At 36.6% G+C, this 27289-nt stretch overlaps 1 protein-coding gene across 2 annotated transcripts; it reads right to left on the bottom strand.

Annotated features, from left to right (window-relative positions):
- Positions 1-912: 912 nt before the first annotated feature.
- HCFC2 (host cell factor C2) lies at positions 913-25316 on the bottom strand. Of its 2 annotated transcripts, XM_084632762.1 has the most exons (16): positions 25136-25316; positions 22444-22592; positions 21827-21987; positions 20020-20228; positions 19336-19420; positions 16940-17043; positions 14423-14611; positions 13344-13523; positions 12561-12610; positions 11335-11494; positions 10363-10563; positions 8717-8793; positions 7723-7863; positions 6127-6312; positions 4826-5111; positions 913-3966 (listed from the first exon to the last, which is right to left on the bottom strand). In XM_084632762.1, exons 1-16 carry the CDS (start codon positions 25305-25307, stop codon positions 3941-3943), a joined length of 2376 nt encoding a protein of 791 aa, XP_084488888.1. In that variant the 5' UTR covers positions 25308-25316; the 3' UTR covers positions 913-3940. The 2 variants fall into 2 exon arrangements, with proteins under 2 accessions (XP_084488888.1, XP_084488887.1); XM_084632761.1 differs by lacking the exon at positions 913-3966 and having other exon boundaries at positions 4620-5111.
- Between the last annotated feature and the right edge of the window lie 1973 nt (positions 25317-27289).

The raw sequence follows: 27289 nt of genomic DNA, 5'->3' as shown, positions 1-27289 counted from the left end.
TCCCTCACTAACATCTTTTCTCACTGTGATGTGTCAATCTTTCAGTGCTTTGTTGTTTATTTATAAAGAGACCGTTAAAATATGCAGTTCAAACCACCTCTAAATGTCAGTGTCAAAACAACTTTTCTACACAGTCTTCAAAGTGTCCTGGAACCATCCAAGTCGAACAATCTTGAATAACTGGCAATACTAAGATACTTTTGTGGCACATCAAAACAGGGCTGATTGACAGATTAGTACTGTCAAGTGAACTGAAACAAACAGCTCAAGTCTGGCAAAAAAATTGTAGATATTTTTACCACTGAAAAAATATTTTAAAAGGACCCTGCTGCTAGTGCTTCCAAGTCAGAATGAGATGACCTTGGGAATCATTCCCTATTTTTGACCATAACACCTGAGGTTTGTTAATAAGCAAAAACAAAGGTATTTTAATCTTAACCGCAAAATGTGCATTGACAGAACATCTGCTGTTCGTTGGGAAACAAATATTTCTTACACAAGAAAGAAGAACTCAAATTTGGAAGTATTTTTTGAACTCTTTTGCTTTCAATAAATGACAACCTGCCTTTTTTAAAAAGGTTATTTCAGTCAGGACTAGGAAGAAGAAAAGACTTTTTAATTTACTCACATTCTATCTGTCTTTCCTTATCCAACTAATTTTCTTTGGGACAGGCAGAAGAGATGCATTTGAATAGTCCAGAAATTTCAAAATCTAAAATTGTTCTGGGGAAAGGTACTGTTGACATTCATGTCTGTATCATGATCATGCCCTCCTTCCTTGTACCTCTTAAAGCAAATTCTTAAGTTTAAAACCTAAAAAGACCAAATCGTTCAAAGGACTCTGACCTTTGAAATTTGTTCACAAATAGTTCTCAATTTAAAGTACCGACATACAACTCATTTTATAGGACAACCACTTTATTACAAAGAATAAACAATGCTTTGAAATAAGATATATTCAATTATTTTTTCATTGTACAAAACGTCCATTTTCTTTGTAGAGATCACTGCAGTAACAGGCCATAAAACTATAACCACCTCAAATCAACCATCCTGAAATACCGGTTAACAATAGTATCGTTAACTACATCTCCAAAGTTTCTGGCTTGGTCATCACGTGGTCTACTTCAAACTAAATTCAAAGATATTGCTATAATTACTTTAAAACACAAAATGTAGGTTCTCATTCATTTTATTTCAAATTTCACAAAAACATTCTTAAGTTGTTGCAATATCTGCCACAGCTAGCATAACTTTTCTACTTATGTAGTCAGAACTTTCATGAAAAGTCTATCAAACCCCTTGAAATTTCTACAAATTTGATATTGTACTCTGATCAATGTGGATGTTTTGTTTACATGTATTTTAACAACAACAAATACGGAATAATGAGAACTTCTGATGCAGTTTCTCAAACAGCTAATTTCAATCATATCAAATAAATTTAAAAACTGGAACAGACATCTCAGTATATTTGTGCAACATCTAGCTTATAAGCAAATAAAATGTTTCTCTAAGATGACACTTAGGTGGGATTTAGACATTTTGCAAGTACAGTTCTGAGAAGCAGACCTCAATGTGCATTTTCACAGTGTATATAACGTAATTTAATTTTAAAGTAAAACTGCGAAGCACGGAACAGGAGATTTGCATTTGTTCACTATTCAAACATTACCCAACTGGGATAACGGAAGAGAGTGAAAACTTACATAAAGCCAGCTGTAAGTACACTTACACAGAAATCATATTTTGATTAAAAATACCACAGTTCTACCTTTGGTCATCGTGACACATCCTTTAAAAAATAAAATGTGCAAAGTATATGAAACCAAGTGCAAAAACTCCATCCATGGACGTACCCAACAGATTTTATTCTTAAATAATATCACTAAAAATCACAACTACCAACCAACAAAAATCAAAGCCATAAATGTTTTCTAAAGGCATCTTTCACAGTACTAATAAGAAAAGCAAAGTTATACTTTTCTAGTTACAGCCTGCGTGTAAGTGGAGATTTTAGTTACTGGGTAGTGTCAAGGTCATAACTGATGAAGTAGACCATTATATTAAAGTTTTTAAGCCCATTTAACTTTGTCTGCAGGAAAAAACCCTACATAAAAATTCATGATGTGAATACTCAGCTTCAAATAAATCTGTTGAAATCAACACTATATGCACAAGGTTTTTTTCTTGTCAGGTTTTCTATTGTTATGAGTAGAACTATTTTTACTACTCTTATGTCACAACCGGTTCTACAATGAAGATTTGTAAAGTCCCCAGTGCTTTTACATGGCATCACAGATTGTGGCAGTGTTAAAAAGGCCGTACCAGCACTTCCATTATAAACTCTGACTTTTAGAAGTCTAAAGTTTGGCCATAAAATTTACTTCAGCATATTTGGGTTATCCAATCTTTTATTGAGAATCTTTTGCCAAATATCTATGCCCCCATTAAAAACCAAACCAAACCAAAACAGGTAAGTCCATTCTTAATTTTTAAGATTACATATTTACAGTACATGTTCTTAACACAAATGTAAGGGGAAAAGGCAAGTAATTCCACCTTGATGTATATTATTTTGGCATTGAAGGAAAAATTTAAAGTGCAAAGTATAAAACTTCATTGCACATGTGCAGTAACTCATTTTATAAAAATTATTAGATGCCTCAAAATCTATTCACCTAGTGGCCTCACACAATTCAGCCATTTTACTCTACACTTTGGTAAACAAATTATTTTTTTTAAATAAATAGCATTGAAATGTTTACATTTTTTCTATTACTGTGAACAAACATTTTCTTTAGCACAGGAATGGATCAACCTATTCCTAACAGCAGTGCTTTTTGAGCTAAATAACTATCTAATTAATGAAAAATTACTGATAAGTAAATGGGAGTATTGAACTGATTGCTTTACTTGTTTATTCTACCAAACAAGCAGTTATGAAGACTAACTGGAATAAATATGTCATAAGAATTAGCATATAATATGTGCAAAACTGCTTACCATGTATTTTGACTTTGGTTAAATTTTTAGACTAAAATATTTCAGAAATGTTATGGAAGCAACACAAGCGATTACAAACATAAGAATGAGGTACATTAAATTCTTATTAGTGCAAAAAGCAAGCATATGCTGGAAGCAAAGCATATGGATTTAAAAAATGGATGAATCCTCATGAAGGGTTTAATATTAGACCAGAGAGGTCTCTTTGTAAACATTAAGAATATTTACAGATTTAAGATTTGTACAACTTCAAAAGGATAATCCAACTAATAGTAGTGCATTTACATTACATTTATATTTTTCAAAACAGAAGTGACAGTTTCCTAGTATTTGCATATCTTCAGGGAATGCCTTTAAAGATTAAAATATTTGTTACAAATAGTAGAAAAATCATTTCTTTACAAAAAGTACATATATTAAAATATTCTATACATTTTAAGATACTATAATAAATGGAAATGTTTGCCTTGCACTCGGATACCACAGTGATGAATGTGGTATAAGAACTTCAACTGAACAGAGAAAACTTTGTAAAGCCTCATTATCTGTGCAATGACATTTCGACACGGGCAATCTACAAAATCTTTGAAAACTGGCACAAGTGGCAGATAATCTTGTGCACCTGCAGTTGTAACAAATTTAAATTCTGCTTCAAGTGTCAATTTCAGATTTAAAAGACAGTGATATTTAAAATTTTAATCAAAATGGTTGTTGATAGAAGGTAGTATCTAATTATTTGCCTTCACTATAAGAATTTCTGTATATGGTAGTTCAACCTGAACAAGGCTGCATAATGCTGATGTTTAAAATGTAAAAAAAAGTGTTCATATAAATTTAAGATAAAAACAATGCAAAAATAAAATATTTGGAGCATTTACAAAATATTACAAATGTTAAACACTACATTTATAACTTGAATTTTATTATGGTGCTTCTATTTTGAACTTGATGTTTTCATTTCTGTGAAAAGAAGGAGACACACTATTATCTATATGAAGTCACGGAACGTTTAAGTGGTCTGACACATTCAAACAGACCATATTCTTGAAGTTTGTATCTAGAGATTTCAGTATATAGATTATTGCCAAAACTCTCAAAGCAGGGCTGAAATAGTAAAACACCAAACTGAACTCTTCTACATTGTCTTCCCCCATATTAGAGAAACAGTTTTCAAGTGTGGACAACAGAGTTTTCTTATAGTTCACCTTTGGTTTGAGCCCTGCAATTGTTTTACTGGTTTAAATGTAAAAGCTAGAAAGTAGTAATGAGTGGCTCACTGTCCTCATAAGCCAAGACACGAACACAATTTTAGAAACCTTAAGAGAAAGCAAGTGATTTCACTGCCCTTACTGGGTGAACAAAATCAGGGCACCTCATACAGAGGCAACAAATTACTCTCTCATTAAAGAGGAAAAAGGACAGAAGGAACCAATCAAAACAGTGGATGATACTAGTTAGTTGGCAGTGTCAGCAAGACAAAAATTTTGAAGTTGAAATGAAGCTAATTAGAATCTAAAGTTTGTTTGGGTTTTTTCTGTTAATGTATACCTGTGGGGTGAACCAATACATTGATTTAAGTTTTTTTTCCACTTTTCAGTTTTTACTTGTATCCAAATTAATAGAACAAGTTGTCTGAAAGTTTTAAGCTGAACTTAAAGACCAAATTTCTAAAAACTGTACAGATCATTCACGGAGAAGAGGTTTCCACATGCATGCTGCTGAGGAAAAATGGACTTAACAACAGAAAAATGGTTTGATAAATAGTTTTCTCATAGTGCAGATAAATCCCATTTAACACAACATTTGGTATCCACTTTACCTTGAAGCCATCGAACTTGTGTGGCTGGTCCATATCCTCTCTCATTCTTTGCAGAAATCCTGAACACTATAGCAGGTCTGGAGGTGTAATCAACATGGGCATTTGAAAGCTGTGCAGCAGTCACTACACATGATGTTTTAAGACCACAGTATATTTTCATAAATACAAGCTGATTTGGGTTTTCGTGTACTTGTGTGGTACGAATAGCTAAGTAAGCTGAATATTCCAAGATATTTCCAGAAGGTGAAACAGGTGGCTCCCATGAAAGATGAATACAGTCTACACTCTGGAGAAAAATTTGAAACATTATCTGCATAGTATCACAATGTGTTGAAACTCAACTGTCAATTAAGTACATTACATAAAGTTCCATTACCATTTAAGTGTGGTTATACTCTATGGAGAGTGAAAAGGCACAGTCTTATTCAGACCACCGGTCCTTATCTGCTTACTTTACTTACACAAGCATTTACTACCTTTTACTCTTGACAGCAATTCTGAGCTAAAACAGGTATGGAAAACAGAAAACTTCTACTCTGGCTTATGCAAAACAAACAAAGAGCAACACAAACACCGTGATTCTAGATGTACAAATAAGGGGATATTTTGGGGAATGAGGTTGTGTAAGTGTAAATAATGGAAGAAACTATTTAAAATGTATTATTGGTAAGATAACATAAGTCAGAAAAAGCAGAGACTGATTTTCAGATTCCAAGTTGAATTTGTTGGGCTGGCCATTAAAAAACAAAAAAAACATCTTTTTATTTGTAAATGAACAAATTTAATACAGTCATTGAGACACAAATATTAAATTTCAATGTCATTTTAAGAACTTTTCAGAGCGACCAACATTTTAACAAGATTACTGCCTGATTTATAAAAAAAACATTCTAAAACATGACCAATTCTTTGGATCTTTTAACGTGTTGTTGTCAGGCCTTTTCTTTTAGGCTGCAAGCACCTCAGGACAGAGACAGTTTAACACAACACTAAACAAAGTCTGTACTGATCAGAGAACTGAAAAGTAAGTGTTACCTGGTAATAATATTTTCTATCAACACCTCTATCTCAGTGTTAAGTGTCTGAATGTGGTTCTTAACAAAAAGGCCACACCAAAAAAAAAAAAACAAAGTTACAGCAAGTAGAATTTACCCATTAACTTTTGACACTATATGATAGGCCAGGTTTTTTTTGTTTGTTTGTTTTTGTGTTGTTTTTTTTAAAGTAAAAATCCCAGAAATTACCAGATTAGGTTTGGGAGTCAACACTACACAAAGTGAAATCCTAATCAGCTTTCTCACCTTGGTGATTCTGACCGTTGAAGGTGCCCCAGGAAAACCAGGAATGCAGGTTTTAAATTCATTGACTTTACTGAAAGGGCCTACACCACAGCCATTAATTGCAGCAACCCTGAACCTGTACACAGTGCCTGGAAAGAGATCCTGTTTTTTAAGTAAACTGTAGTCTGGGACATCTGTATTTTCCACCTGAAAATTTAAATAATGCAAAATTCAAGTAAATAAGTTTACCTATAAAACACTAAAAATCACACCTAACCTAATGAATTAGCAGGTGGCAGGATCAGCTTAAGAAAAAACTAAATTTAAAGTGATTTTAGAAGTGTGCGTGAACAGTATATACACAGTGGACCCCAGAAGTTAGGTCAAACTGTTATAAGGGCTAAGAGTAGCCCTTATAACAGAAGCATTTAAGAGAAATTTATAATCCCCATAAGAATAAAGAAATCCTCAGCTACAGTTTCACTGTGAAGTCTGCTCTGTTAAACAAGCCATAATATGCTGTATTCAGTGTGTTTTTTCATCTGATTATGGTCAGTGATAAAGGCAGGATACTGGACTAAACAGAAATTATTTGCTTTGGTAGGGAACACAGGGGTTGCCATACGTTGCTTTGTATTAGTGTCACAATTCTATTAGTTTTCTTAAAAAAATATATTTAGTTTGTTTAATTTCAGTAATTTACAAAAATTATACTAATTAAAGCACTGACCTACTGCAGAGGAATGATAGATAAGGTAAAAAACAGTTAAAACTGTAATCCCTATTTTCACTTCCTGAAAAATGCTTTTTGATTGCTTTCTAGCATTAGTGTAAGTGATTTTTTTAATTTTATTTTATTTTTCGGACAGTGAAGGGAATGGCACAAGCAAGCTTTTTAAGTTATGCATTTGAAAAAAGGAACAGTCTTATGCCCAAGCTATTATATTTTGTCCATTAACTTTTTATTTCAGAAGTTGCTGTTTATAGTCATGAGCTATAACTTTGAATTGACATACAAATAAAGTTGAATAAATCTTAAAAGTCACTATGCTGCTAACCAATACAGAATTCATTCATTTGTTTAAGTAAGGACATGTGTAATGTCAAACAATGTTAATGAGTATTAAAGAGTCACATTTAAAGGAGAAGAGACCTCAGTGAATAAGTTTCAAGGTTGTATTTAAAAACAGATACTATATTAAAAAAATGTATAGCTAACCCACACAATTTCTTAATTTTGAAATCCAGTCGCAGGTTTCTACGTTTTCATACCTCCAGTGATCACACACAAAAAGTTCTTACTAGTTTGAAAATTTACCAGTTTGAGAGCTATTGCCTATGTAACACTGGCATAAAACTAGTAAAAACTTAAGTGCGCCTTCCCTATAATCATGCATTTTATTCGGCTGGTTGAAGATTTAGCCTCAGAAAAAGAACGTAAGTAAGCAAGATATCTGCCAGCATCCTGAATTAGGTTTAACTGTGGGTCCAGAACTCCTATTAGCACTAGCTCCTCCACAGTGTACCAAACCAGGAAATTCCCAAACCTTTAGTCTCAACCAGTTAATACACATGGGCAACACATTCCAAAATTAAGAACACACGAATAGCACTTACCTTGTTGGAGATGCTTGATTTTTCTTCTGGCAACAAATAGTACTGGCTCACCAAAGCACTACTGCTTTTAAAAATTCCCACATCGTACCACTGTCGTTCTCTTGTTTTCACTGTTGCCATCTGTCTTAGTGGAGTAGTTTTCTAATGTTTGAGGAACACATTATATAGACCACCCATACTTTAACATAAAAAAGTCACAGTTCATAAAACTAAAATATATGAAAAAAGAACTCCCAGTCACTCCAGTAAGTTACACTTTGTTGTACTTACAAAGAACAAATATACATTTATTACTCAAATGCAGTTAAAGTATTGAATGGTTAAACTTGTTAAAAACACTGGTATTTCCAAACACATGAGGTGGAAGGTATGCAGATAGTATGTGCCAAGACAGATATTTTACTAACATATTAGAAATACAAATAGACTGATGTTCTGATGCCATTTCTAAGAGTACTGCCCCAGAAAAGAGGTTCTTCTAGGAAGGACATTTGATTTTTTTGTCACCTCTAAAGGGGCAAGTAGTTCTATATTAGCTCATCTTGCAGTTCAAAAGGAACTTAATTAAATTACCTATAGGTTTGAAACTGTGCAGTATGCCTGATCTAAAGTATGCAAGACTACATACTTCTATTTTAATCAAAGTACTAATTACAGGATGCATTTATGACCCTATTAGGCATACCAGCTATATACACAGTTGTACTATACTGAGTGATAAGAAATGTGGTCCTAGAGTTGAAATGTAGTTCAGTTTCCTCCCACCTTTCCTGAGTAGTTGTTTCATTTACACTCTCTCATACCAAACCATTTGCAACACAGAAGTTATTTTTTGAGAGACTGGATACAACGTATAATTTTCATCTGTACCGTTCACCGCAACCTACTAAGCAATGCATCATGTTTTTCTTTCAAACAAAATATAACTATCTGGAGGGGCCTGACACTAAGAACAAAGATCATCATTCATTATTATGCAATATCACATACTTACAGATAAGTGCACAGTCAAGTTATTTGTTTGACCAGTGCTGACTTTGGTTGAAGGTATTATAAAAGTAGTTTCAGCAACTAGAAACAAGAATTATATTAAAAACATTAGTTCACATAAAACAATTGACATGTAAAGACAAATTCCATAGCTTATAAAATTTGTAAATGGATTTCAGTGACAAGTGTCTCTTGCAAAAGTCTATTCAGTATTTCAGACATAGTTTGGTATGTTTTACATGCAGTGCTATTTACAACCTGACAATTTTAATAGCTTTTTTAAACCAACTGTTGGTTTTAAATTTACAGAACAACTCTAAGGGTGTCCGGCGTTGCATGCCATTGCAGTTAAAATGGTAGCATCAATGGAGACTAGACCTACACAATTCTAAGGCAATGGCATTATTAATAGTTATGGCCTAGAGTCATATATAAATTCTGTTTACAACAATATTGGACTATACACAAACAAATCAGACTGGGGCAGAAATTGCCCACCCAGTATGAACAATCTAAATGTTAAACCTAGGCAATGAATAATTTTAAATGTATTGCTCATGCATAAGGCTAAAGTTTTGTCATGGTTATTTTTAGTAAAAGTCAGGGACAGGTTACGGGCTTCCGTAAATATTTATTGCCCGTGACTTGTCCCTGACTTTTACTCACTGTGACAAAATGGGGATGGAGGAAGATCCAGCACCCATGGCTTCCCACCCCCTCTGCTCCTGAGAGCGCCAGGGTTCCCCTAGGCTGGCTGAGAGTGCTGGAGTGCCCCCCACCGTCTGACAGCTCTAGCTGCCGCCCCAGGGCTGAAGTTGAAAATGTCACAGAGGTCTCTGGAAGTCATACAACCTGAGCCTTACTCATTCATATCAGTACAGATCATGTGAGAACTCTAAACAAGGAATATAGAAAATAACCCACCAACTGGAAGAGAAAAAATAACTAATTCATTACATTATATAATTGTATTCAAGATTCAGACAACTCTAATTACTCCATTTGTATTCTGTGCTTACATGTCAAATTGTTAGAATAGTGCTTGTGTATGCAAGACATCACCAGCAGAGGGTCAACCAGTAGTTACTGCTCTCAGGCAATGGCAAATAGTTCATATTCACTTCCTTCTAGAAATTTTGTATTGGCATGGTTTATACATTGAGTTTACATTTCAGACATTTCAATCATACATTAGGAGGTGGTCAGTCTAAAATAATAAATGTGATTAATTTAATTTCATTTGTGGTATGAGGCTTCCAATTTGGAAAGAAATTAAGATGATCTGAGGTCACCATTTGAATATATTGCATTTTTAGCCAGAAAAACACTGGAGCGCGCAAATGTGCACAGGCACCAAAGTTCGTGGCTACCATTATCTAAAAGGTGGATTTTTGTCAACTAGTAACGAATATCTGTAGCACTTTTCACCCACACAAATCAAAATGGTTTACAAAGGTGCGTAAGGATTATCCTCACTTTAAAGTGAGACCAGCGCAGAGATCTTTCAGCTTGCTCAGTATCATCAATGCCTCAACCATTATTTCAATCCCAGCCACTATTCAAAGATTACAAAATTTCCCACCACACTAGAAGTTGGATGGCCTTAGATAAATATGGCTCAAAATACAGTATGTGAAACACATTTCAAACCTTCAGATTTTGAACTGAATGTTGTTAGTGAAGTTTCATCTTTAACAACTGCCCCATTTGTACTTGATGACTCAGTTTTAACAGCCTGCTGGGTTACCATAGTTTGTGTGCTGGAGACAGTACTGGATACAGAAGCATCAGGATTTACAGTTCGTATGTCCAAGTCACGTAATTCAGCTACATTTGCTGAAGTCTGAGGACCTGCAATATGAAAAATATTAACTCAACTTCAATATTGATGTCAACTGATAAATATCAGCCTAATCTAGATTTTTAGTCTGCTATAGGAATTGATGCTAGCCAGATCCACACTAGAATAAGTCTGGTTAGATCCCTGCCATACACCAACTTTGGTGTTATTTAATTAATATCAATTTCTCCCCCATACTAGTTGATATATTTACATAAAACACAAAAACACCTAACTATGGACAGGTACATAAGATGCTTCTTAGTTCCTCGACTGATAAAATCGGCCCATCTGATTAAATTCTGTTATTCTGCTAAGCATTAAATCTGGGAGGTAAAAATTTAAACCATTGATCTAAAAGCAATTCTTAGTAGCAAAAACATCTGCAACCTTGAAATCCTAAATTTTTGCCAGTCCATGCAATTTAAGTGACTAGGAATATTATAAACTGTAGAAGTTAGTTTCTCAGTTGATACTTTCTATGCCAATTTTCAACCTGTAGCAACAGACCTTTCTCTTGTAGAGAGCTATTGTCATATTGTCATTATGATGACAAGTATTTGTCATCATAATGACAGAAGTGAACACTTTATTCCTCTTAAAGCACAATAAACTAGGGACAAATTATGGTTTCATCTTTCCCCCCTGTTATAAATATGTACAGTAATAGATACTTTGTGAAAGGCTTAACTTAAAAAAAACCCCACAAATATTCTTACTTTGCTATATTTGCAAGATTTTAACTCTAACTTTTCTTTAGTCTCTACTGAATAAACTCTTACCTAAAGTGCACGCTGGCAAAAGTGAGGGGGCATTTGACTCTTTGAATCCTCTAGAATCTAGATGGTTTTTCTTTGTAGCTTCTTGTGTAACTATGTTTTCAGGTTCAGTAATATTTTCTTTAGCTTCTAGTTTTAATAATGAATTAGATGAAACTTGTACCTATCCAAAAAGGAAGCAATTGTTTGTTTACAATAATTGTTAGAGTTTACAATTTGAGCTGCAAACATTGCAAGGAAATGTTTGTTCATAAAATCTTTCCACTGGAATTTCAAATAAAGATGAAAGTAATTAAACTTGTAAAACATAAGCTTTTCACAAAGTCTAAATTTGATCTGATAGCGTCCTTGTAACATTCAAAGCTCTATTTTGGAGACCACTAGTATTCTTAAATGAAAGTACGTGATAACTTTTAATTTGCACATTTACTGTACATGTACAGTTTATTTGCAAATAATCACATAAAGTACAATTATGTAGGCTCAACTATATTCCAAAAAAGATTAAGACATATTAGAAATCCCCCCTCCATACTCATATCAACATATAGTATTATTAAAGAAAACTTGTATTTCATTAAGATCCCCAATTAGTCTTGAGGAACAAGTTGTAGTCTTTAAGTGTCTTCAATTTTTGATTCCACACAAGTTCGCCTGTTTTTAGAGGCCTTAAACAGTTATGACCTAATCTAGATTTTTTTGAAAGTTTAAGTCTTTTTAACCAGAATCTCTCTTTTAATGACCCTTCTTTTACTGGTAACAGCAGAAGGGAAGTCAGCTGTACACACTGCTATTCACAGGTTTCCAAAGGCCATATTAGGAGTCAACTGCTACTAACAGGCTTCCAAATACCATATTAGGAGCCTGCTACAAAGAAAGGAATTTCACCAAGGCTCTAATAACATAGCATATCCTCTCTGCCTCTCTGTACCCATTTTGCTGGGGCTTTGAGGACAAAGGAGATTTTCTTCTTGGTATCAGGCTCCCAGCTACCATAAAGTACTCAGTGCAACTGCAGCTTCCCTCTTGTATCAGCAACAATGGCTTTTCAAGACCCTCCATTCAATCAGGAAGTGAGGTAGCATCATTAGAACAGAAGTAATGTAATTAAGCAGTTAATTTTTTAGCTTAAAAATATTTCAGACTTTTTAAAATTGGCAAATTAGGGTGGGAAGTGAGACCATCACTAAAACTTTGTCCTGATTTGAGAATTTTCAGTTTACACTTACATTATTAGGAACCATGTGATTTGTTTGGCTGTGAAGATCCAGCTTGATTCCTGGAGGAAGGATGATAGTCATTGATTATAGACTTTGCTGCTGAGTAGAACCACCTTACAGGTAAACAAAAACAAATACCCATTGATTCTATGAAGCATTAAAATGCTTTATATGGAGTCTATTTTATCCCAGTGAGTGAGCGCCAGAGCAGTATGAAGGTGCTTTTGTGTAAATGAGAATCAGGCCCTTTGTCTTATTGTCAAAATCTCTGTTTCTACTTACAGTAGCACTAAGTCTGAAATGAAACTGTAAGAGCAAACAAAATCAATGGAAATCCTTTTCCCAATACCTTCTCCTTCAAGTCACATACAAATAGGATGTTAAACTTACCTTTGAACTCATTCCCCACTACTTCATGTACTGGCCAAAGTCGCAGCCAGATTTCAAGGTATCATAGCAAAGTACAAAATCCATTCTGAGCATGGATTCTATTTTCCTGCCTCATATCAAATGTTTCACTCTGTAAGTCACTTCCAGGCTCATGAAGTTCTAGCTTACATCAAGGAACCACTCCATCATTCAGCCAACTCGGGGTCAGGAAGCACAAGGGTAGTTTAAAACGAGATTTTCAACTCTTGAGTTGCAGTGTGTGCACTCCCTAGGCACAGCCAAGGATTTGGGTCTTTATCTTACATTAATTTTAAAATGGATAGTTAAATATGTATCTATGTAAATATCTACAGGAACCTTTGTAGAAATGTAGTTTCATCTAAGGGAAATATTGCAGTATACCTTGTGAACTCAGCAGTGCAGTCTCAGGAACCACAGTTCCACCAGTCACCATAGGGGCTGGGGAGTCAGCATTTAACTGAAGAAGATATCCTTCAACTGTAGGAACTTCATCCCATTTTACTTGAAAAGAATTAGTTGTAGCTCTGATCAGCTGTACCTGCGATGGTGCTGATGGTTTCTCTAAAAGACACCAATTAAATACAATTGGAATATTTAAAGCTGCTCTTTCATTGCAGTTCAAATGATATTTCTGTAATGACAGTACATCAACGGTTCTCATTTCTCCAAATACATATGGCATAGGCTACGCGACAAAAAAGCATTTTTCAAACAAGTTATAAAATAAAGCCAGAAAATACTAAATTGTCTCTCTTGAGTGTCATACAAGGCACATTTTTTGAAGTCTCATGCCAGCAGAAAAATCAATGAGGTTTTAGGCTGCATATGCAGAGGCATCACTTCAAAGATCATGGATAACAGAGACTCCCTAGATAGCTTTATTGACAATGCACCTGAAAGACTGGTTTAAGTATCTCTAGCACTGAATGCAATTGGACAGAATTCAACAAAAATGGCTATGAAAAAATGTGAGAATATTATTGCTTCATTAAGCAACTAAGAGTGGAACACAACCTTTTACAAGTACCTGAAGCGTTCAAACACCAAATATAGCAATTGTTTAGTGTGGTGAAAGAGGTAGCCGCAACAATAAAGTGAAATTAAGGAAAATTTAAAGTGCACATCAGGAAAAAACTTACAAAATGTTTAGATAATATACTCTTTAGCATCTTGTACTCAAGAATCTTAGAGGTATTTTATTGAATTTAGCCTCATAAAACATCTTTGCACGCCTGTGGGATTTGAGGCCTGTGAAACAGAACATTGTTTTTCGCAGAAAGCCATAACAATAATCTTTAAATGAATCAACACTGAAACAATTTTTTACTAGAAAAACCTGAAATTTAAAAGTTCACTAAACTTGCTATAGATTAAAACTTCCAAGCAGGTATGATGCCAAGTTTCTATATTGTAGTAAGATGTACAACATATTATAGTACTTTTATTATGTTCTTACTCACCTGTATCTAAATACCAAAGGTCCTTGCAGCAAACTTGATTATTCCAAGCTTTTCTGTAACCATCTCTACCACTCCAGATGTACAGACGAGTGCCGACTGCCACAGCACAGTGTCCAGCTCTTGGCCCGGGTAACAAGTTCTTTTTGTCTTCCTGACAATCTGAGATTAGACCGATCCATTCCGTGGTATCTAGTAAGTGAAACTTGAAATAATCAGTACCATTCAATAAGTGTTTTCAAAACAAGAAATACAGATAATAATCCATCTAACTAGTCAAAGGGAAAGTGATTGTCTATGAGACTATACATGTGTTTACATTTACTCATTTGAATCATTAATGGTTTGAATATTCTCTAACCTCTGAAGTTAGACCAGATATCATCTACATTGCAGACAAGTCATTTGAGCCCCCACTCCCCCACTGATTTGTATCATATATGATCTACAAATGTGTCTCCTGGCAAACAAATATAATTGAAGCCATTTTCCTGATCTTTGGTTGCATCATGTGAAAATGTAGAGTAAAAAGGTATGGGTCCTAAGGTAGCTCAGTGTGCATAACTAAAAGGCAACAACCGTGTCTTAGAGTACAGGAATATAACAGAATACAGAACCTATTGGGGAGTTACCCCAGCATTGTTCTGTATTTACAATGCTGCTGACTTCTTACAACTAGGGCTGCTGATTAATCACAGTTAACTCACGCAATTAACTTAAAAAAATTAATCGTGATTAATCGCAGTTTTAACTGCACTGTTCAATAATAGAATGCCAATTGAAATTTATTAAATATTTTGGATGTTTTTCTTCATTTTCATATATATTGTATTCTGTGTTGTAACTGAAATCAAAGTGCACATTATTTTTGCTTATAAATATTTGCACTGTGAAAATGATAAAAAATAGTATTTTTCAATTCACTTTATACAAGTACTGTAGTGCAATCTTTGTCGTGAAAGCGCAACTTAAAAATGTAGATTTTTTTTTGTTACATGACTGCACTCAAAAACAAAAGAACGTAAAACTTCAGCACCTACAAGTCCACTCAGTCCTACTTCTTGTTCAGCCAATCATTAAGACAAACAAGTTTGTTTACATTTAAGGGAGATAATGCTGCCCTCTTCTCACTTTCTGGTGATGTTGTAAATAAGAACAGGCATTTGCATGACACTTTTGTAGCCAGCATTGCAAGGTATTTACATGCCAGATATGCTAAACATTCGTATGCCCCTTCATGCTTCAGCATGATTCCTGAGGACATGCTTCCATGCTGACGACGCTCATTAAAAGGAAAAAAGCGTTAATTAAATTTGCGACTGAATGCCTTAGGGGAGAATTGTATGTCCCCTGCTCCATTTTACTCACATTCTGCCATGTATTTCCTGTAATAGCAGTCTCGGATGATGACCCAGCATGTTGTCCATTTTAAGAACACTTTCACTACAGATTACACAAAATGCAAAGGTACCAATATGAGATTTCTAAAGATAGCTACAGCACGGTTTAAAAATCTGAAGTGCCTTCCAAAATCTGAGAGGGACGAGGCGTTCAGCTTGCTTTCAGACTAACACTCCAATGTGGAAACTACAGACCCCAAACCACCAGAAGAGAAAATCAATCTTCTGCTGGTGGCATCTGACTCAGCTAATGAAAATGAACATGTGTTGGTCCACACTGCTTTGGATTATTATCAAGAAGAACCCGTCATTACCATGGATGCATATCTTCTGGAATGGTGGTTGACACGTGAAGGGACATGTGAATCTTTAGCATATCTGGCACGTAAATATCTTGCGATGCCAGCTACAACAGTAACATGAGAACATCTGTTCTCACTTTCTGACACTGTAAACGAGAAGCGGGTAGCATTATCTCCTGCAAATATAAACAAATTTGTTTGTCTGAGTGATTGGCTGAGCAAGAAGTAGGACTGAGTGGACTTACAGGCGCTAAAATTTTACAATGTTTTATTTTTGAATACAAGTTTTTTTGTACATAATTCTATATTTGTAAGTTCAACTTTCATGATGAAGAGATTGCACTACAGTACTCATATTAGGTGAATTGAAAAACCACTATTTCTTTTGTTTTTTTACAGTGCAAATACTTGTAATCAAAAATAAATATTAAGTGAGCACTGTACACTTTGTATTCTGTGTTGTAATTGAAATCAGTATATTTGAAAATGTAGAAAACATCCAAAAATATGTAAATAAATGGTATTCTATTGTTTAACAGTGTGATTAATCACACATTTAATCACAATTAATTTTTTTAATTGCTTGACAGCCCTATTTACAAACATGACATCTGTTATCCAGAAAGTATTTTTCATTAATTAAATGTACACCCAGATCAGTGGAGAGCTTGAGAGTAAAACATGTGCCAGGTGGGATGTGAAACTGGTGTCTAGTTCTAAAGTCACCTAAGACTATTTTTTAAGACTTTACTCATAGGTTTACATCTGTTAAAACAAGTGTTCAATTTATCATTATCAAAAAGGGCAGAAACACTAACCCAAATTTAGATAAGAAAATGAACTGGTACACTTCCATTCACCATCACAAGCAGAAATCTCATCCTCCACTGTCTGTGGAACCCATCCACCAAAAACATACATTCTAAAAATAAGGGAAGAAGGATGGGGAAAAAAAAAAGACAAAGCTAATTAACAGTGTTCCCAGGCCTGTTGCATCGTTCCATCTCATTATATACTCCATGACAAAACAGAATATTTACAGGACTTCAGTGTCTCAATCGTAGTTTACAAGAGTTTGTTTATGCCCCACAATCTCTTTCTAATCGCTGCTGTTACAGGTCTATAGATATCAAAAGTGTTGAGCAAAATAACTACGAGAAATATTCCACATTAATACACCTCTGGCATATTTCTTATCTCAATAAAGGCAACTGAAACTGCTAGGTATTTAGAAGTTAAAAATCTAAAGTAAAAACACAACTTCTACAGCCCTTCCATGTATTGTTCACAACAGACCATTTTAAAAGACTATCAGATATCAGAATTAGAAATGTGTTGTATGAAATACAATCTGCTTTTAGGAATAAAAAAAAATCAAAAGTTGTGATCTTGTCTCAGAGGGCACTCTTCTTCTTCCCCCACCCCATATATACAACCTGTAAGGTGATATAAATTGGAAGCAAATATATTTACTTTGATAAAGCTATCTGATGGACTGAGTTATGCTACTTGGTAGAAGAGTAATCTAGGGCAGTGGTTCTCAATCAGGGGTACACATACCACCGGTAGTACTCAGAAGTCTTCCAGAGGTACATCAACTCATCTATATATTTGCCTAGTTTTACAACAGGCTACATAAAAAGCGCTGGCAAAATCAGTTCAAACTAAAATTTCATACAACTTGCTTATACTGCTCTATATACTATGCACTGAAATATAAGTAAAATATTTATATTCCAATTGATTTATTTTATAATTTTATGGTAAACATGAGAATGTAAGCAATTTTTCAGTAAGAGTGTGCTGTGACACTTTTGTATTTTTATGTCTGATTTTGTAAGCAAGTAGTTTTTAAGTAAGATGAAACGGGGTATGCAAGACAAATCAGACTCCTGAAAGGAGTACAGTAGTTCGGAAAGGTTGAGAGCCACTGATCTAGAGGGTAAAAGAACATACAGCAATTTTCCATGTTTTAAGTATTATTTTGTATAGTTATACAAAGGGACCAGGGAAAGAATTAGATACATGCATGACTCAGTCTGATTACATGATTCAGAATACAGAATTCAGTTCTGTTGATGGAAGTTTATGGGGTTGCGTGTGTGCGCGCAAACATGCGCGCTCCTGTGCGTATATATTTCCACAGCACTTTGATGGCCTATGAAACGAAAGAGTAATGATCAAGCTCTACCTCTCCCCCTAAATTGTTATCAGCAGTATTGCCTGGAAAAATCTATTCAAGCTAAATGTTATAGATACTACTAAGTAACATCAGTCTTTTTTAAAATATCACTCTAAAGTAAAGCATTTCAACGTACACTCCCCCCCCCCCCCCCTCCGACTCCCTACTATCATTCAGTATCTGGAATGTTTCTCTCCCACTTCTTTCTTCAGCTCCAGCATATTACAATATTGAAGTTCCTACAGAGTAATAGAATGACCCATCTTTCAGATGATTTTATGTGTTACCATATGTTCAAATATCACACTACCCTGTTTTATGGATTATCATTCTGCATTTGCAAAAGCGCATGGGTGGTTATTTACATGTATTAAAAGCCATCTCTATTTTCATGAATTTTTGAAATTTGTTAAATGTTATGGCTTGAGGTAAAAAGCAGTGAAGTTAATACAGAAGACTATGTGCCTACTACTGAAAGAGCTTTAAAACTACAGTCTACCAATAAACAGATCCGAGAAATTACCAACCAGCAGCTCGTCTCCACTAGAACTAGAAGGATGCGTTGGGCATATTTGGGACATGTACTCCGGATGCCAATATGCAGGCTCCCACATGATGCTGTTAAGTGGAAGCCAACTGGTGTGAGGAAATGAGGGTGGCCAAAAGAAACCTTAAGACCACCCTTTACCAGAAGAGTTGATTTCAATACCACAGAGCAGACAGAAGCAGCAGCTAATGACAGAGAGGAATGGAAGAGACTAGTTTCTGCCCTGTGCACCAACATTAGCGTGAGAAGGATGTAATAATAGTAGTAATACTACTAAAATTCACTAACAGCCTTAATTTAGATGATGGCATATTGCTATCTCCATAGATTCCACGAAAGCACAACATCCAGAAGAGCATTCCACAAGGCCAAAGCTGTTTATGTTGTACAGTGGTGGGTAAGGGTAATCCAACACAGAAACACTATATCGTCATTCTCCTACTAGGTGTACCTTTCTATAGTTGAGCTTTTAACAACAGACATACTTGTTTCCTATTACATTAGCTGTATGGAGACTGCGAGGAAGTGGCACCGTCCCCTTAGTTTCTGGTCTTGACCAGGTCATGGTTTCTAAAAAAAAAAAAAAAAAAAAAAAAGATAGCAGCATTTCAGTAGAGTAATAAATATATTCGATACAGCGATTTGTGCATATCACTTCCTAGATTTCAGGAAATACTGTGCATGTACCTACTATTAATTAGATTTTAACAAAGCAAGAAGGTAGCCCCTTTCAAGCTAATTTCTATCTTCATATTTATAGTTTTTTAGTAACTTCACACTAAGATGATTTTTATGTTAACTGTCCTTTTCAGATTTATATAATAGGTTGACAAACCTGTTTACCAATTTGAAATTGAGATTATAATCCCAATTTCACTAAGGCTACTCAATTTTTAATTATTTTGGTAAGAATATTTAAGATTTCCTAGTAAAACCAATGATCTCGGTGTGCAAGTGAACGTTGCAGCATGTTAGTGGTAAAAGTAATAGTCATAGAAATCTGACACATTTTGTGCCACTGAATAAAATGGCATTAAGACTATACACTGGATGTCATTAAATCATGTGTTAACTACAATTATATATCAGATCACTAATTGTCATAGGGTTTCACTTTTCCTCAACACCAGACATGCACTTCAGCTGATTCACACACTGACTGAACTCACCTATGTCAAGCTCCCAAAGGTCATTAAGTCGACAGCCACACATCCCTCCAAAAATATACATCTTTGGATTTCCCAAATCTTTTCTGCAATACACAATGGCTGTGTGGGATTCTCGAGGAGAAGGCAAGATCCCTTTGGTCATTGGAATGCTCCAGCCTATGACTCCAGAACCATGTTGCAGCTCCAGTTCATAGAAATCATTTAAATATCTAGTGTAAAATTAGGAAGATATTGAAAAATATAACTGAAGGATTATAAAAGGGAACATTGGTGCATTTTAGACCCCGCCCAGCACTTTTACTTTTTTCAAAAGGTTATCATAGCAGACGGCTATAATGATTTTATTTTTACAGTATCCATCAAACGTTTGATGGTAGGGGCCGTACAAACAGAATAAAAACAAACTCCACAAAATAGCATCCTTTTTAAACACAAGCAAAAAAGAGGAAGGTCCAATTTATAAAAAGGATGCTAAACATAGGGCCAGTATTCGTTTTAAAAAGTAGGTTTTAAAAATACTGAGATGATATTTAAATGTAAGGAGGGACAAAGTATGGGCAGATTTCAGGCACAAACTGTACATCGAAGAAAGTCTGCTTTCATTCCATTTTTGACATCTGGCATTCCACAAAAAAGCCATATTCAAAAGTGACACCAAGATTCTTAGCATGATTCAAATTTCCTCAGCAACTGAAGAGCGACTTGCTAAGCTGTAAATGATAAATACCCTATGATATGGTGCATCAGCAGAATATGAGCAGAATGCCCTCAGGTTGGTCAGTGAAGAGGGAATTCACCGTTTATTGTTGAATTAAATGAAATCCACTTATTGCAAGTTACTTTTAGAGAACTGTCTGAGTTCTGATACTTGTTTCAGTCAAATCTTGTTTAATAGGGAGAAGAGAGTTTTGGCACATTACTGCAGCTAGCCAGTTGCAAGTGGTCTTAACTGCCATTCACTGTGGGGGAAAAAGTATTTTCAGCTTTGGTATCCTATGTGTGTTGATTTAAAATTAACTGTACTTTGAAGTGTTTGTATATGCAGCACATTCCATGGTTCTCCGCAACATTTTGTGAACAAAATCTTCCAACCCAAATCCATTGAAGCAGGAAGACTCATGGGAACTTCCATTAAAGTAATTTAAATTAAAAAATACTACTCGCATGCCAAAGCACTGTATAAAGATATGTAAGGGTATAGCTACATTGTAATTAAACACCTGTGGCTGGTCCATATCAGCTGAATCGTGCTTGTGGGTCTCTGGCTAAGGGGTTGTTTAATTGCAGTGCAGAAGTTCAGGCTTGGGGTGGAGCCCAGGCTCTGGAACCCTCCCAGCCTGCAGGATGCCAGAGCCCAAGCTCCAGTCTGAGCCAAGGCACCTACATCACAATTAAACAGCCCTGAGCCTGAGTCCCAGTCAGTTGACATGTTCAGCAGCAAGTGTTTAATTGCAGTGTAGACAGAGAAACATCAGATGACCTTTTTGGGTACCAGGAGATCGAAGGTAAGAGACTACTGTTCAGAAATTTAGTAGCTAATCCTGGAATTCTGCAAAACGGCACTCTATTTAGCTTCCACTGCAAATATGTCAGAGTTTCGAACCAGTTATCCCTGCAACAAGCCTAATGGGAAGACTATAGCAAAGCCCCTTTATTGCGCAAAGACTATCTAACATGCATTTCTAGTAATTCCATCACTATCATCTGGGACATGAAAAAAATTTCTTCTAACCCTTCAGAAGCTTTTTTGGTTTGTGTCTTGTTACATCTATTATTTACATATTTTGATCAAACACAATCAGCATACCTGGGAATGTTATTGTTTGAATCTTCACTTTCATTTGCCAGGCCACCAAATAAATAACACTTGTTACCATATAAAGAAAAGCTGTGGCCAAGTCGAGGACAAGGTGGTGAACCAACAGACGGAGACTGAGGTTTTACTTTTTTCCACAGCCATCGACTTGCCTTAAAGGGGGCAGGGGGAGGGAAAAAAGACAACTTCAGAAATCAAATCTGCTCACATACTATCAATAAAGTGTAATTTGAGAATCAAGATATCATCATGGACTATTCTTTGCATATTTTCTGTATAATCTTTAGTTGAGTATTAATTTATTGAATATTTCCTGATACCCTCCAAAATCTAACAGGAATAAAGTTAAGTAACAACTGATAATAAATTAATGAAGTAAAACCTAATGACATTAAACATTTTCATTTTATGTTCCATTTTCAAGATTTAGTTCTTCTCTCCTCAACAGAACACACAATGCTCATCCATGCCAGCTTTCTGAGAGCCGCAGCCTATCAGATCATGCCAAACTCAATGTATTATTTCACTTAAATAGAAGCAGAATCTGCTGCATTTATCCATTTTGCTAAAAATCTTTAAAACTGAAAGGTCTTTATTGCGTTTCTTACCTGTAATTCATATAAATCATTACTGTATCTTCCATATTCAACCATTCCTCCGAACACTAGTATTCTGGTGCCATCGCAGACAAATCCATGGGCTGCACAGCCTGGAGGAATATCTCCTCTAACAGCAGGAAGAAACCACTGATTTGTAGCTATAGTATAAAAAAAAAATTTTAACACCCAGAGGGAATTGATGCTCCTTTAACAACTCTGCCATCAAAAGAGGGACACACAAGAGACACTTTTTCTTCTTTACTGACTGTAGGTGGCTCTCAATAGGAAAGGATAACAATAAAGAGGTTATAAAATAAAAAGCAAGTCAATCGACGGAACCACCACCACATTGATCACTGCTCTGTGAAACAGGTGTTACTGAACATAAACACTGGCAAGTCAAGTGTAATTAGTCAGGCCAAAAAAGAATCTGCACAGCAACAAGCAAAAGACATAAAAATCTAACAGTAAAATTTTTTAAGCACATCAGAAACAGGAAGCCTGCCAAACAATCAGTGGGGCTACTGTACAATCAAGGTGCTAAAGAAGCACTCAAGGAAGACAAGGCCATTGCAGAGAAGTTAAATGAATTGTTTATATCAGTCTTCACTGCAGAGGATGTGATGGAGATTCTCATACCTGAGACATTCTTTTTAGATGACAGATATGTGGAACTGTCCCAGACAGAGCATACAAGGTCAAAGTGGGTAACTGTCCTGCCCAAGCTCTCACAATGAGTCACTGGCAGATTCAATAGTAGTAGTTCTGGCTTCCTCTACAGTTATAAAAGAAAAGGAGTACTTGTGGCACCTTAGAGACTAACAAATTTATTTGAGCATAAGCTTTCGTAAGCTTATGCTCAAATAAATTTGTTAGTCTCTAAGGTGCCACAAGTACTCCTTTTCTTTTATAACTGTAGAGGAAGCCACAAAGTGGCTGTTAGTCTGTATTCGCAAAAGAAAAGGAGTACTTGTGGCACCTTAGAGACTAACACGGCTGCTACTCTACAGTTATACTAAGTTCTAGATCACACACTCTCTGCCCCTGTCAACACTAGAGAACCTTTTGAAAAAATTTCCATTATTGCCAACACCAGTTCAGATTAATCGAATTTAGCAACATTCAGAGTTTTAGTGCAGATGTGGTTTCCATTACTAACACTGTCTTTAGCGCTATGTCATCTAGCCCTGCTATGACAAAGTCTTGCTAGATTGGTGCAGAAATTGAATTAATGTTAACAACTGCAGGGAATTCTTCACAATTATCCCTAGTGAAGACATGGCCCAGGTAACTAGTAAAAGTCTCTCACACTGGTCATACTCACTAACTTCCACACTGACTCCTCCCAAAGAAAAGACATCTTTCTACTGTCACAATGAAATAAAGGTCAAAGTCACATACCCTTTTACTACCATAAAGTGTTTTAAAGGGACACTATCAATTTGACATCTAGTCAGTGTTAAAAAGTTTCATTATATTTACCCCAAACAGTAATACATGTACATTTAAATTTTCTTATTGTAAATATTTTTCTCCCCTTTGGCTGTCAGCTTCCACACACACACACACACACTCACAAACAATAGGGGAAACTAATTCTGCAAGAAATACTGTAAATACACAAAGTAAAATGTAAACAACACTTTCCCCAATCATATGTTATTTATAAGAATATGGTAGATTAAGACATTTTAAAAAGTGGGGTTTTTAAACTGACTGCATCTGTTTCAGTGTAGCAAAGTCATATCTGCAAGCTGGTATGGAAAAATTTTGCTCAGAAGAAAATCTAACATTTCTCCTCTGAATGAACTACCTTCAAAATATTTTCACAATCCTGACTTCAGCTAAAATGCAGTCACAAAAATCATACAACCATTTCTTTGCTATTTATATATGTTTCTATAGTACTTAAATTTGGAGAGGGAAAATGATGGTCTAGCTCTCATTTTCTCAACTTGGGTGTCCTTTAATTCTTATCCCAACCAGCAGTAGCGAAAATTCATTTGTATGGAACAGCCTACCTAGTCCCCATCTTAGGTCACGCACTGAAATTCTACACAACTATCCCAGTTGGAGGGGATTCTGTGCAGTGTTTCAGCATCTAATCTTTTATGAATAAAATTAATCTTCAGGAGTTGCTGTCTGAAAAAACTCCCAATGCAACCACATTCACTTTGCTAACCCAGATCCATTTCTCTTCATATTCAATGCCCTGAGTTGCCACCAGAAGGAACAAGTGGGATTTGGCAGATGAAGGAGAGACAAGAGCAATAAACTGGTCTCCACTTGCTCAACAGGCACCTTCTCAGTCAATTCCATCCAATCCTTCCGATCTAAAGAGGAGGCTATGACAGATTCACACCTAGGGACGTAACTTCCTTTGCCTTAGAAGAGGCAGTAAATCCAGCCTCGGCATTCAAATGCTGGCACAACGCCAGCGGGACCCAAATCTAGGGCAGATGTTTCTCTCAGCGGCCTGCAGCACAGACAACAGCAGCTGCCGCCAGACACCCAGGGCTGGAAGCCCACGTCCCACAGAAATCAGCGGAGCAGGGATAGAAAACATCCCTCCCGAGCCCTCCCCCGCGTGCACCTCCCCCTCCCCCCATATGCACCCGCACTCATGGCTCCCTTGGGAGATGAGCCCAGCCCGGCCGTGGCGGCGGCTCCTGACCCGTCCCCCACGGGCCGCGCCCCATACCCGTGTTGTAGACGTGCAGCTCGTCCGCGATGCCCTCGTTGCCGCCCCCGAAGATGATCACCAGCTCGCGGATGGCCACGGCGCGGTGTCCGTGGCGGGAGCGGGGCACCGGCCCGGTGGAGGAAGGGACCCGCCTCCAACTCAGGCCAGCAGCGGCGGCGGCCGCCGCCATCTTGCCGCCACTCCCACAATGCACCGCGCGGGCGAGGGGTGGCCGCGGGGGGGGGGGCGAGAAGAGGAGGTGTTTGGGCTGCGCGCGCAGCAGCGGCAGCGAGGGAACGTCCCTTCGGTTGCGTCGGACACACGCCGGCGTAGAGTGTGGGGCGGGAAACTGCTCCCTGCTGGGCTGTGGTGCCTGTGAAAGAAAAGGAGGACTTGTGGCACCTGAGAGAGACGAGCAAATTTATTTGAGCATAAGCTTTCGTGAGCTACAGCTCACTTCATAGGAATGCATCGGATGCAGTGAGCTGTAGCTCACGACAGCTTATGCTCAAATAAATGTGTTAGTCTCTCAGGTGCCACAAGTCCTCCTGTTCTTTTTGCGAATACAGACTAACACGGCTGCTACTCTGAAAGCTGTGCTGCCTGTAGCGGTTACTGATGGGTAACAGAGTGTAAGAAACTGCTATTGTAAACAGCTTTTACCTGAGGTAGCAAATGCCTACAGATAGCAATGTGTCTCCTGCACTCAGGGCAGGATAAAGTATTATCACAGAATCATAGGGATCTCCGAGAAGTCATCTAGTCCAGTCCCCTGCACTCAAGGCAGGACTAAGTGTTATCTAGACTAGACCATCCCTGACAGGTGTTTGTTCAACTTGCTCTTAAATATCCCCAATGATAGAGATTCCACAACCTCCCTAGGCAATTTATTCCAGAGTTTAACCACCCTGACAGTTGGGCAGTTTTTCCTAATGGCCAACCTAAACGGCCCTTGCTGTAATTTAAGCCCATTGCTTCTTGTCCTATCCTCAGAGGTTATGAAGAACAATTTCTCTCCCTCCTCCTTGTAACAACCTTTTATGTACTTGAAAATTGTTATCACGTCCCCTCTCAATCTTCTCTTCTCCAGACTATACAAACCCAATTTTGTCAGTCTTCCCTCACAGGTCATGTTTTCTAGACCTTTAATAATTTTTGGTGCTCTTCTCTGAACTTTCTCCAATTTGTCCACATCTTTCCTGAATTGTGGCATCCAGAACTGGACACAGTACTCCATTTTGAGGCCTAATCAGTGTGGAACAGAGCGGAAGAATTACTTCTCATGTCTTGCTTATGACACTCCTGCTAATACATCCCAGGATTACGTTCCCTTTTTTTGCAGTAGGGTTACGCTGTTAACTCATATTTAGCTTGTGATGCACTGTGACCCCCCCCCTATTCCTTTCCGCAGTACTCCTTCCTAGGAAGTCATTTCCTTCCTAAATGGAGTACTTTGCATTTGTCCTTATTGAATTTCATCCTATTTACTTCAGACCATTTCTCCAGATCATTTTGAATTTTAACCCTATCCTCCAAAACACTTGCAACCCCTCCCAGCTTAGTATCGTCCGCAAACTTTATAAGTGTATTAGTGTATATAAGTGTATATGCAATTATCTAAATCATTGATGAAGATATTGAACAGAAATGTATCCAGAACCGATCCCTGCAGGACCCCACTGGTTATGCCTTTCTAGCATGACTGTGAACTACTGATAACTACTCTCTGGGAATGGTTTTCCAACCAGTTTTGCACCCATGTTATTGCAGCTCCATCTACGTTGCATTTCCCTAGTTTGTTTATGAGACGGTCATGCAACACAGTATCAAAACTTTACCAAAGTCAAGTTATACCACGTCGACCATTTCCCCCCATCCACCCTGTCAAAGAAATCTATCAGGTTGGCTTGACATGATATGTTCTTGACAAATTCATGCTGATTGTTACTTACCACCTTATTTTCTTCTAGATGTTTGCAAACTTGATTGCTTTATTATTTGCTCCATTATCTTTCTGGGTACACAAGTTAAGCTGACTGGTCTGTAATTTCCCAGATTGTCCTTATTTCCCTTTTTATAGATTGGCACTATAATTGCCTTTTTCCAGTCTTCTGGACTCTCTCCCATGTTCCATGACTTTTCAAAGATAATTGCTAGTGGCTCAGATATCTC

This window comes from Lepidochelys olivacea (genome assembly GCF_965140295.1).
Source record: "Lepidochelys olivacea isolate rLepOli2 genome assembly, chromosome: 1".
NCBI lineage: Eukaryota > Metazoa > Chordata > Testudines > Cheloniidae > Lepidochelys > Lepidochelys olivacea.
The sequence above is the reverse complement of the archived record's forward strand: the minus strand, read 5'-3'. Positions and strand labels throughout refer to the sequence as shown.

Coding starts and splice junctions, on each gene's coding strand:
- HCFC2 (XM_084632761.1), bottom strand. CDS start 25,307: ATGGCGGCGGCCGCCGCCGCTGCTGGCCTGAGTTGGAGGCGGGTCCCT. Junction 21,988..22,443: donor ATGATTTATATGAATTACAG/GTAAGAAACGCA, acceptor GCCCCCTTTAAG/GCAAGTCGATGGCTGTGGAA. Junction 17,044..19,335: donor GCTAATGTAATAGGAAACAA/GTATGTCTGTTG, acceptor CCTTATTTTTAG/AATGTATGTTTTTGGTGGAT.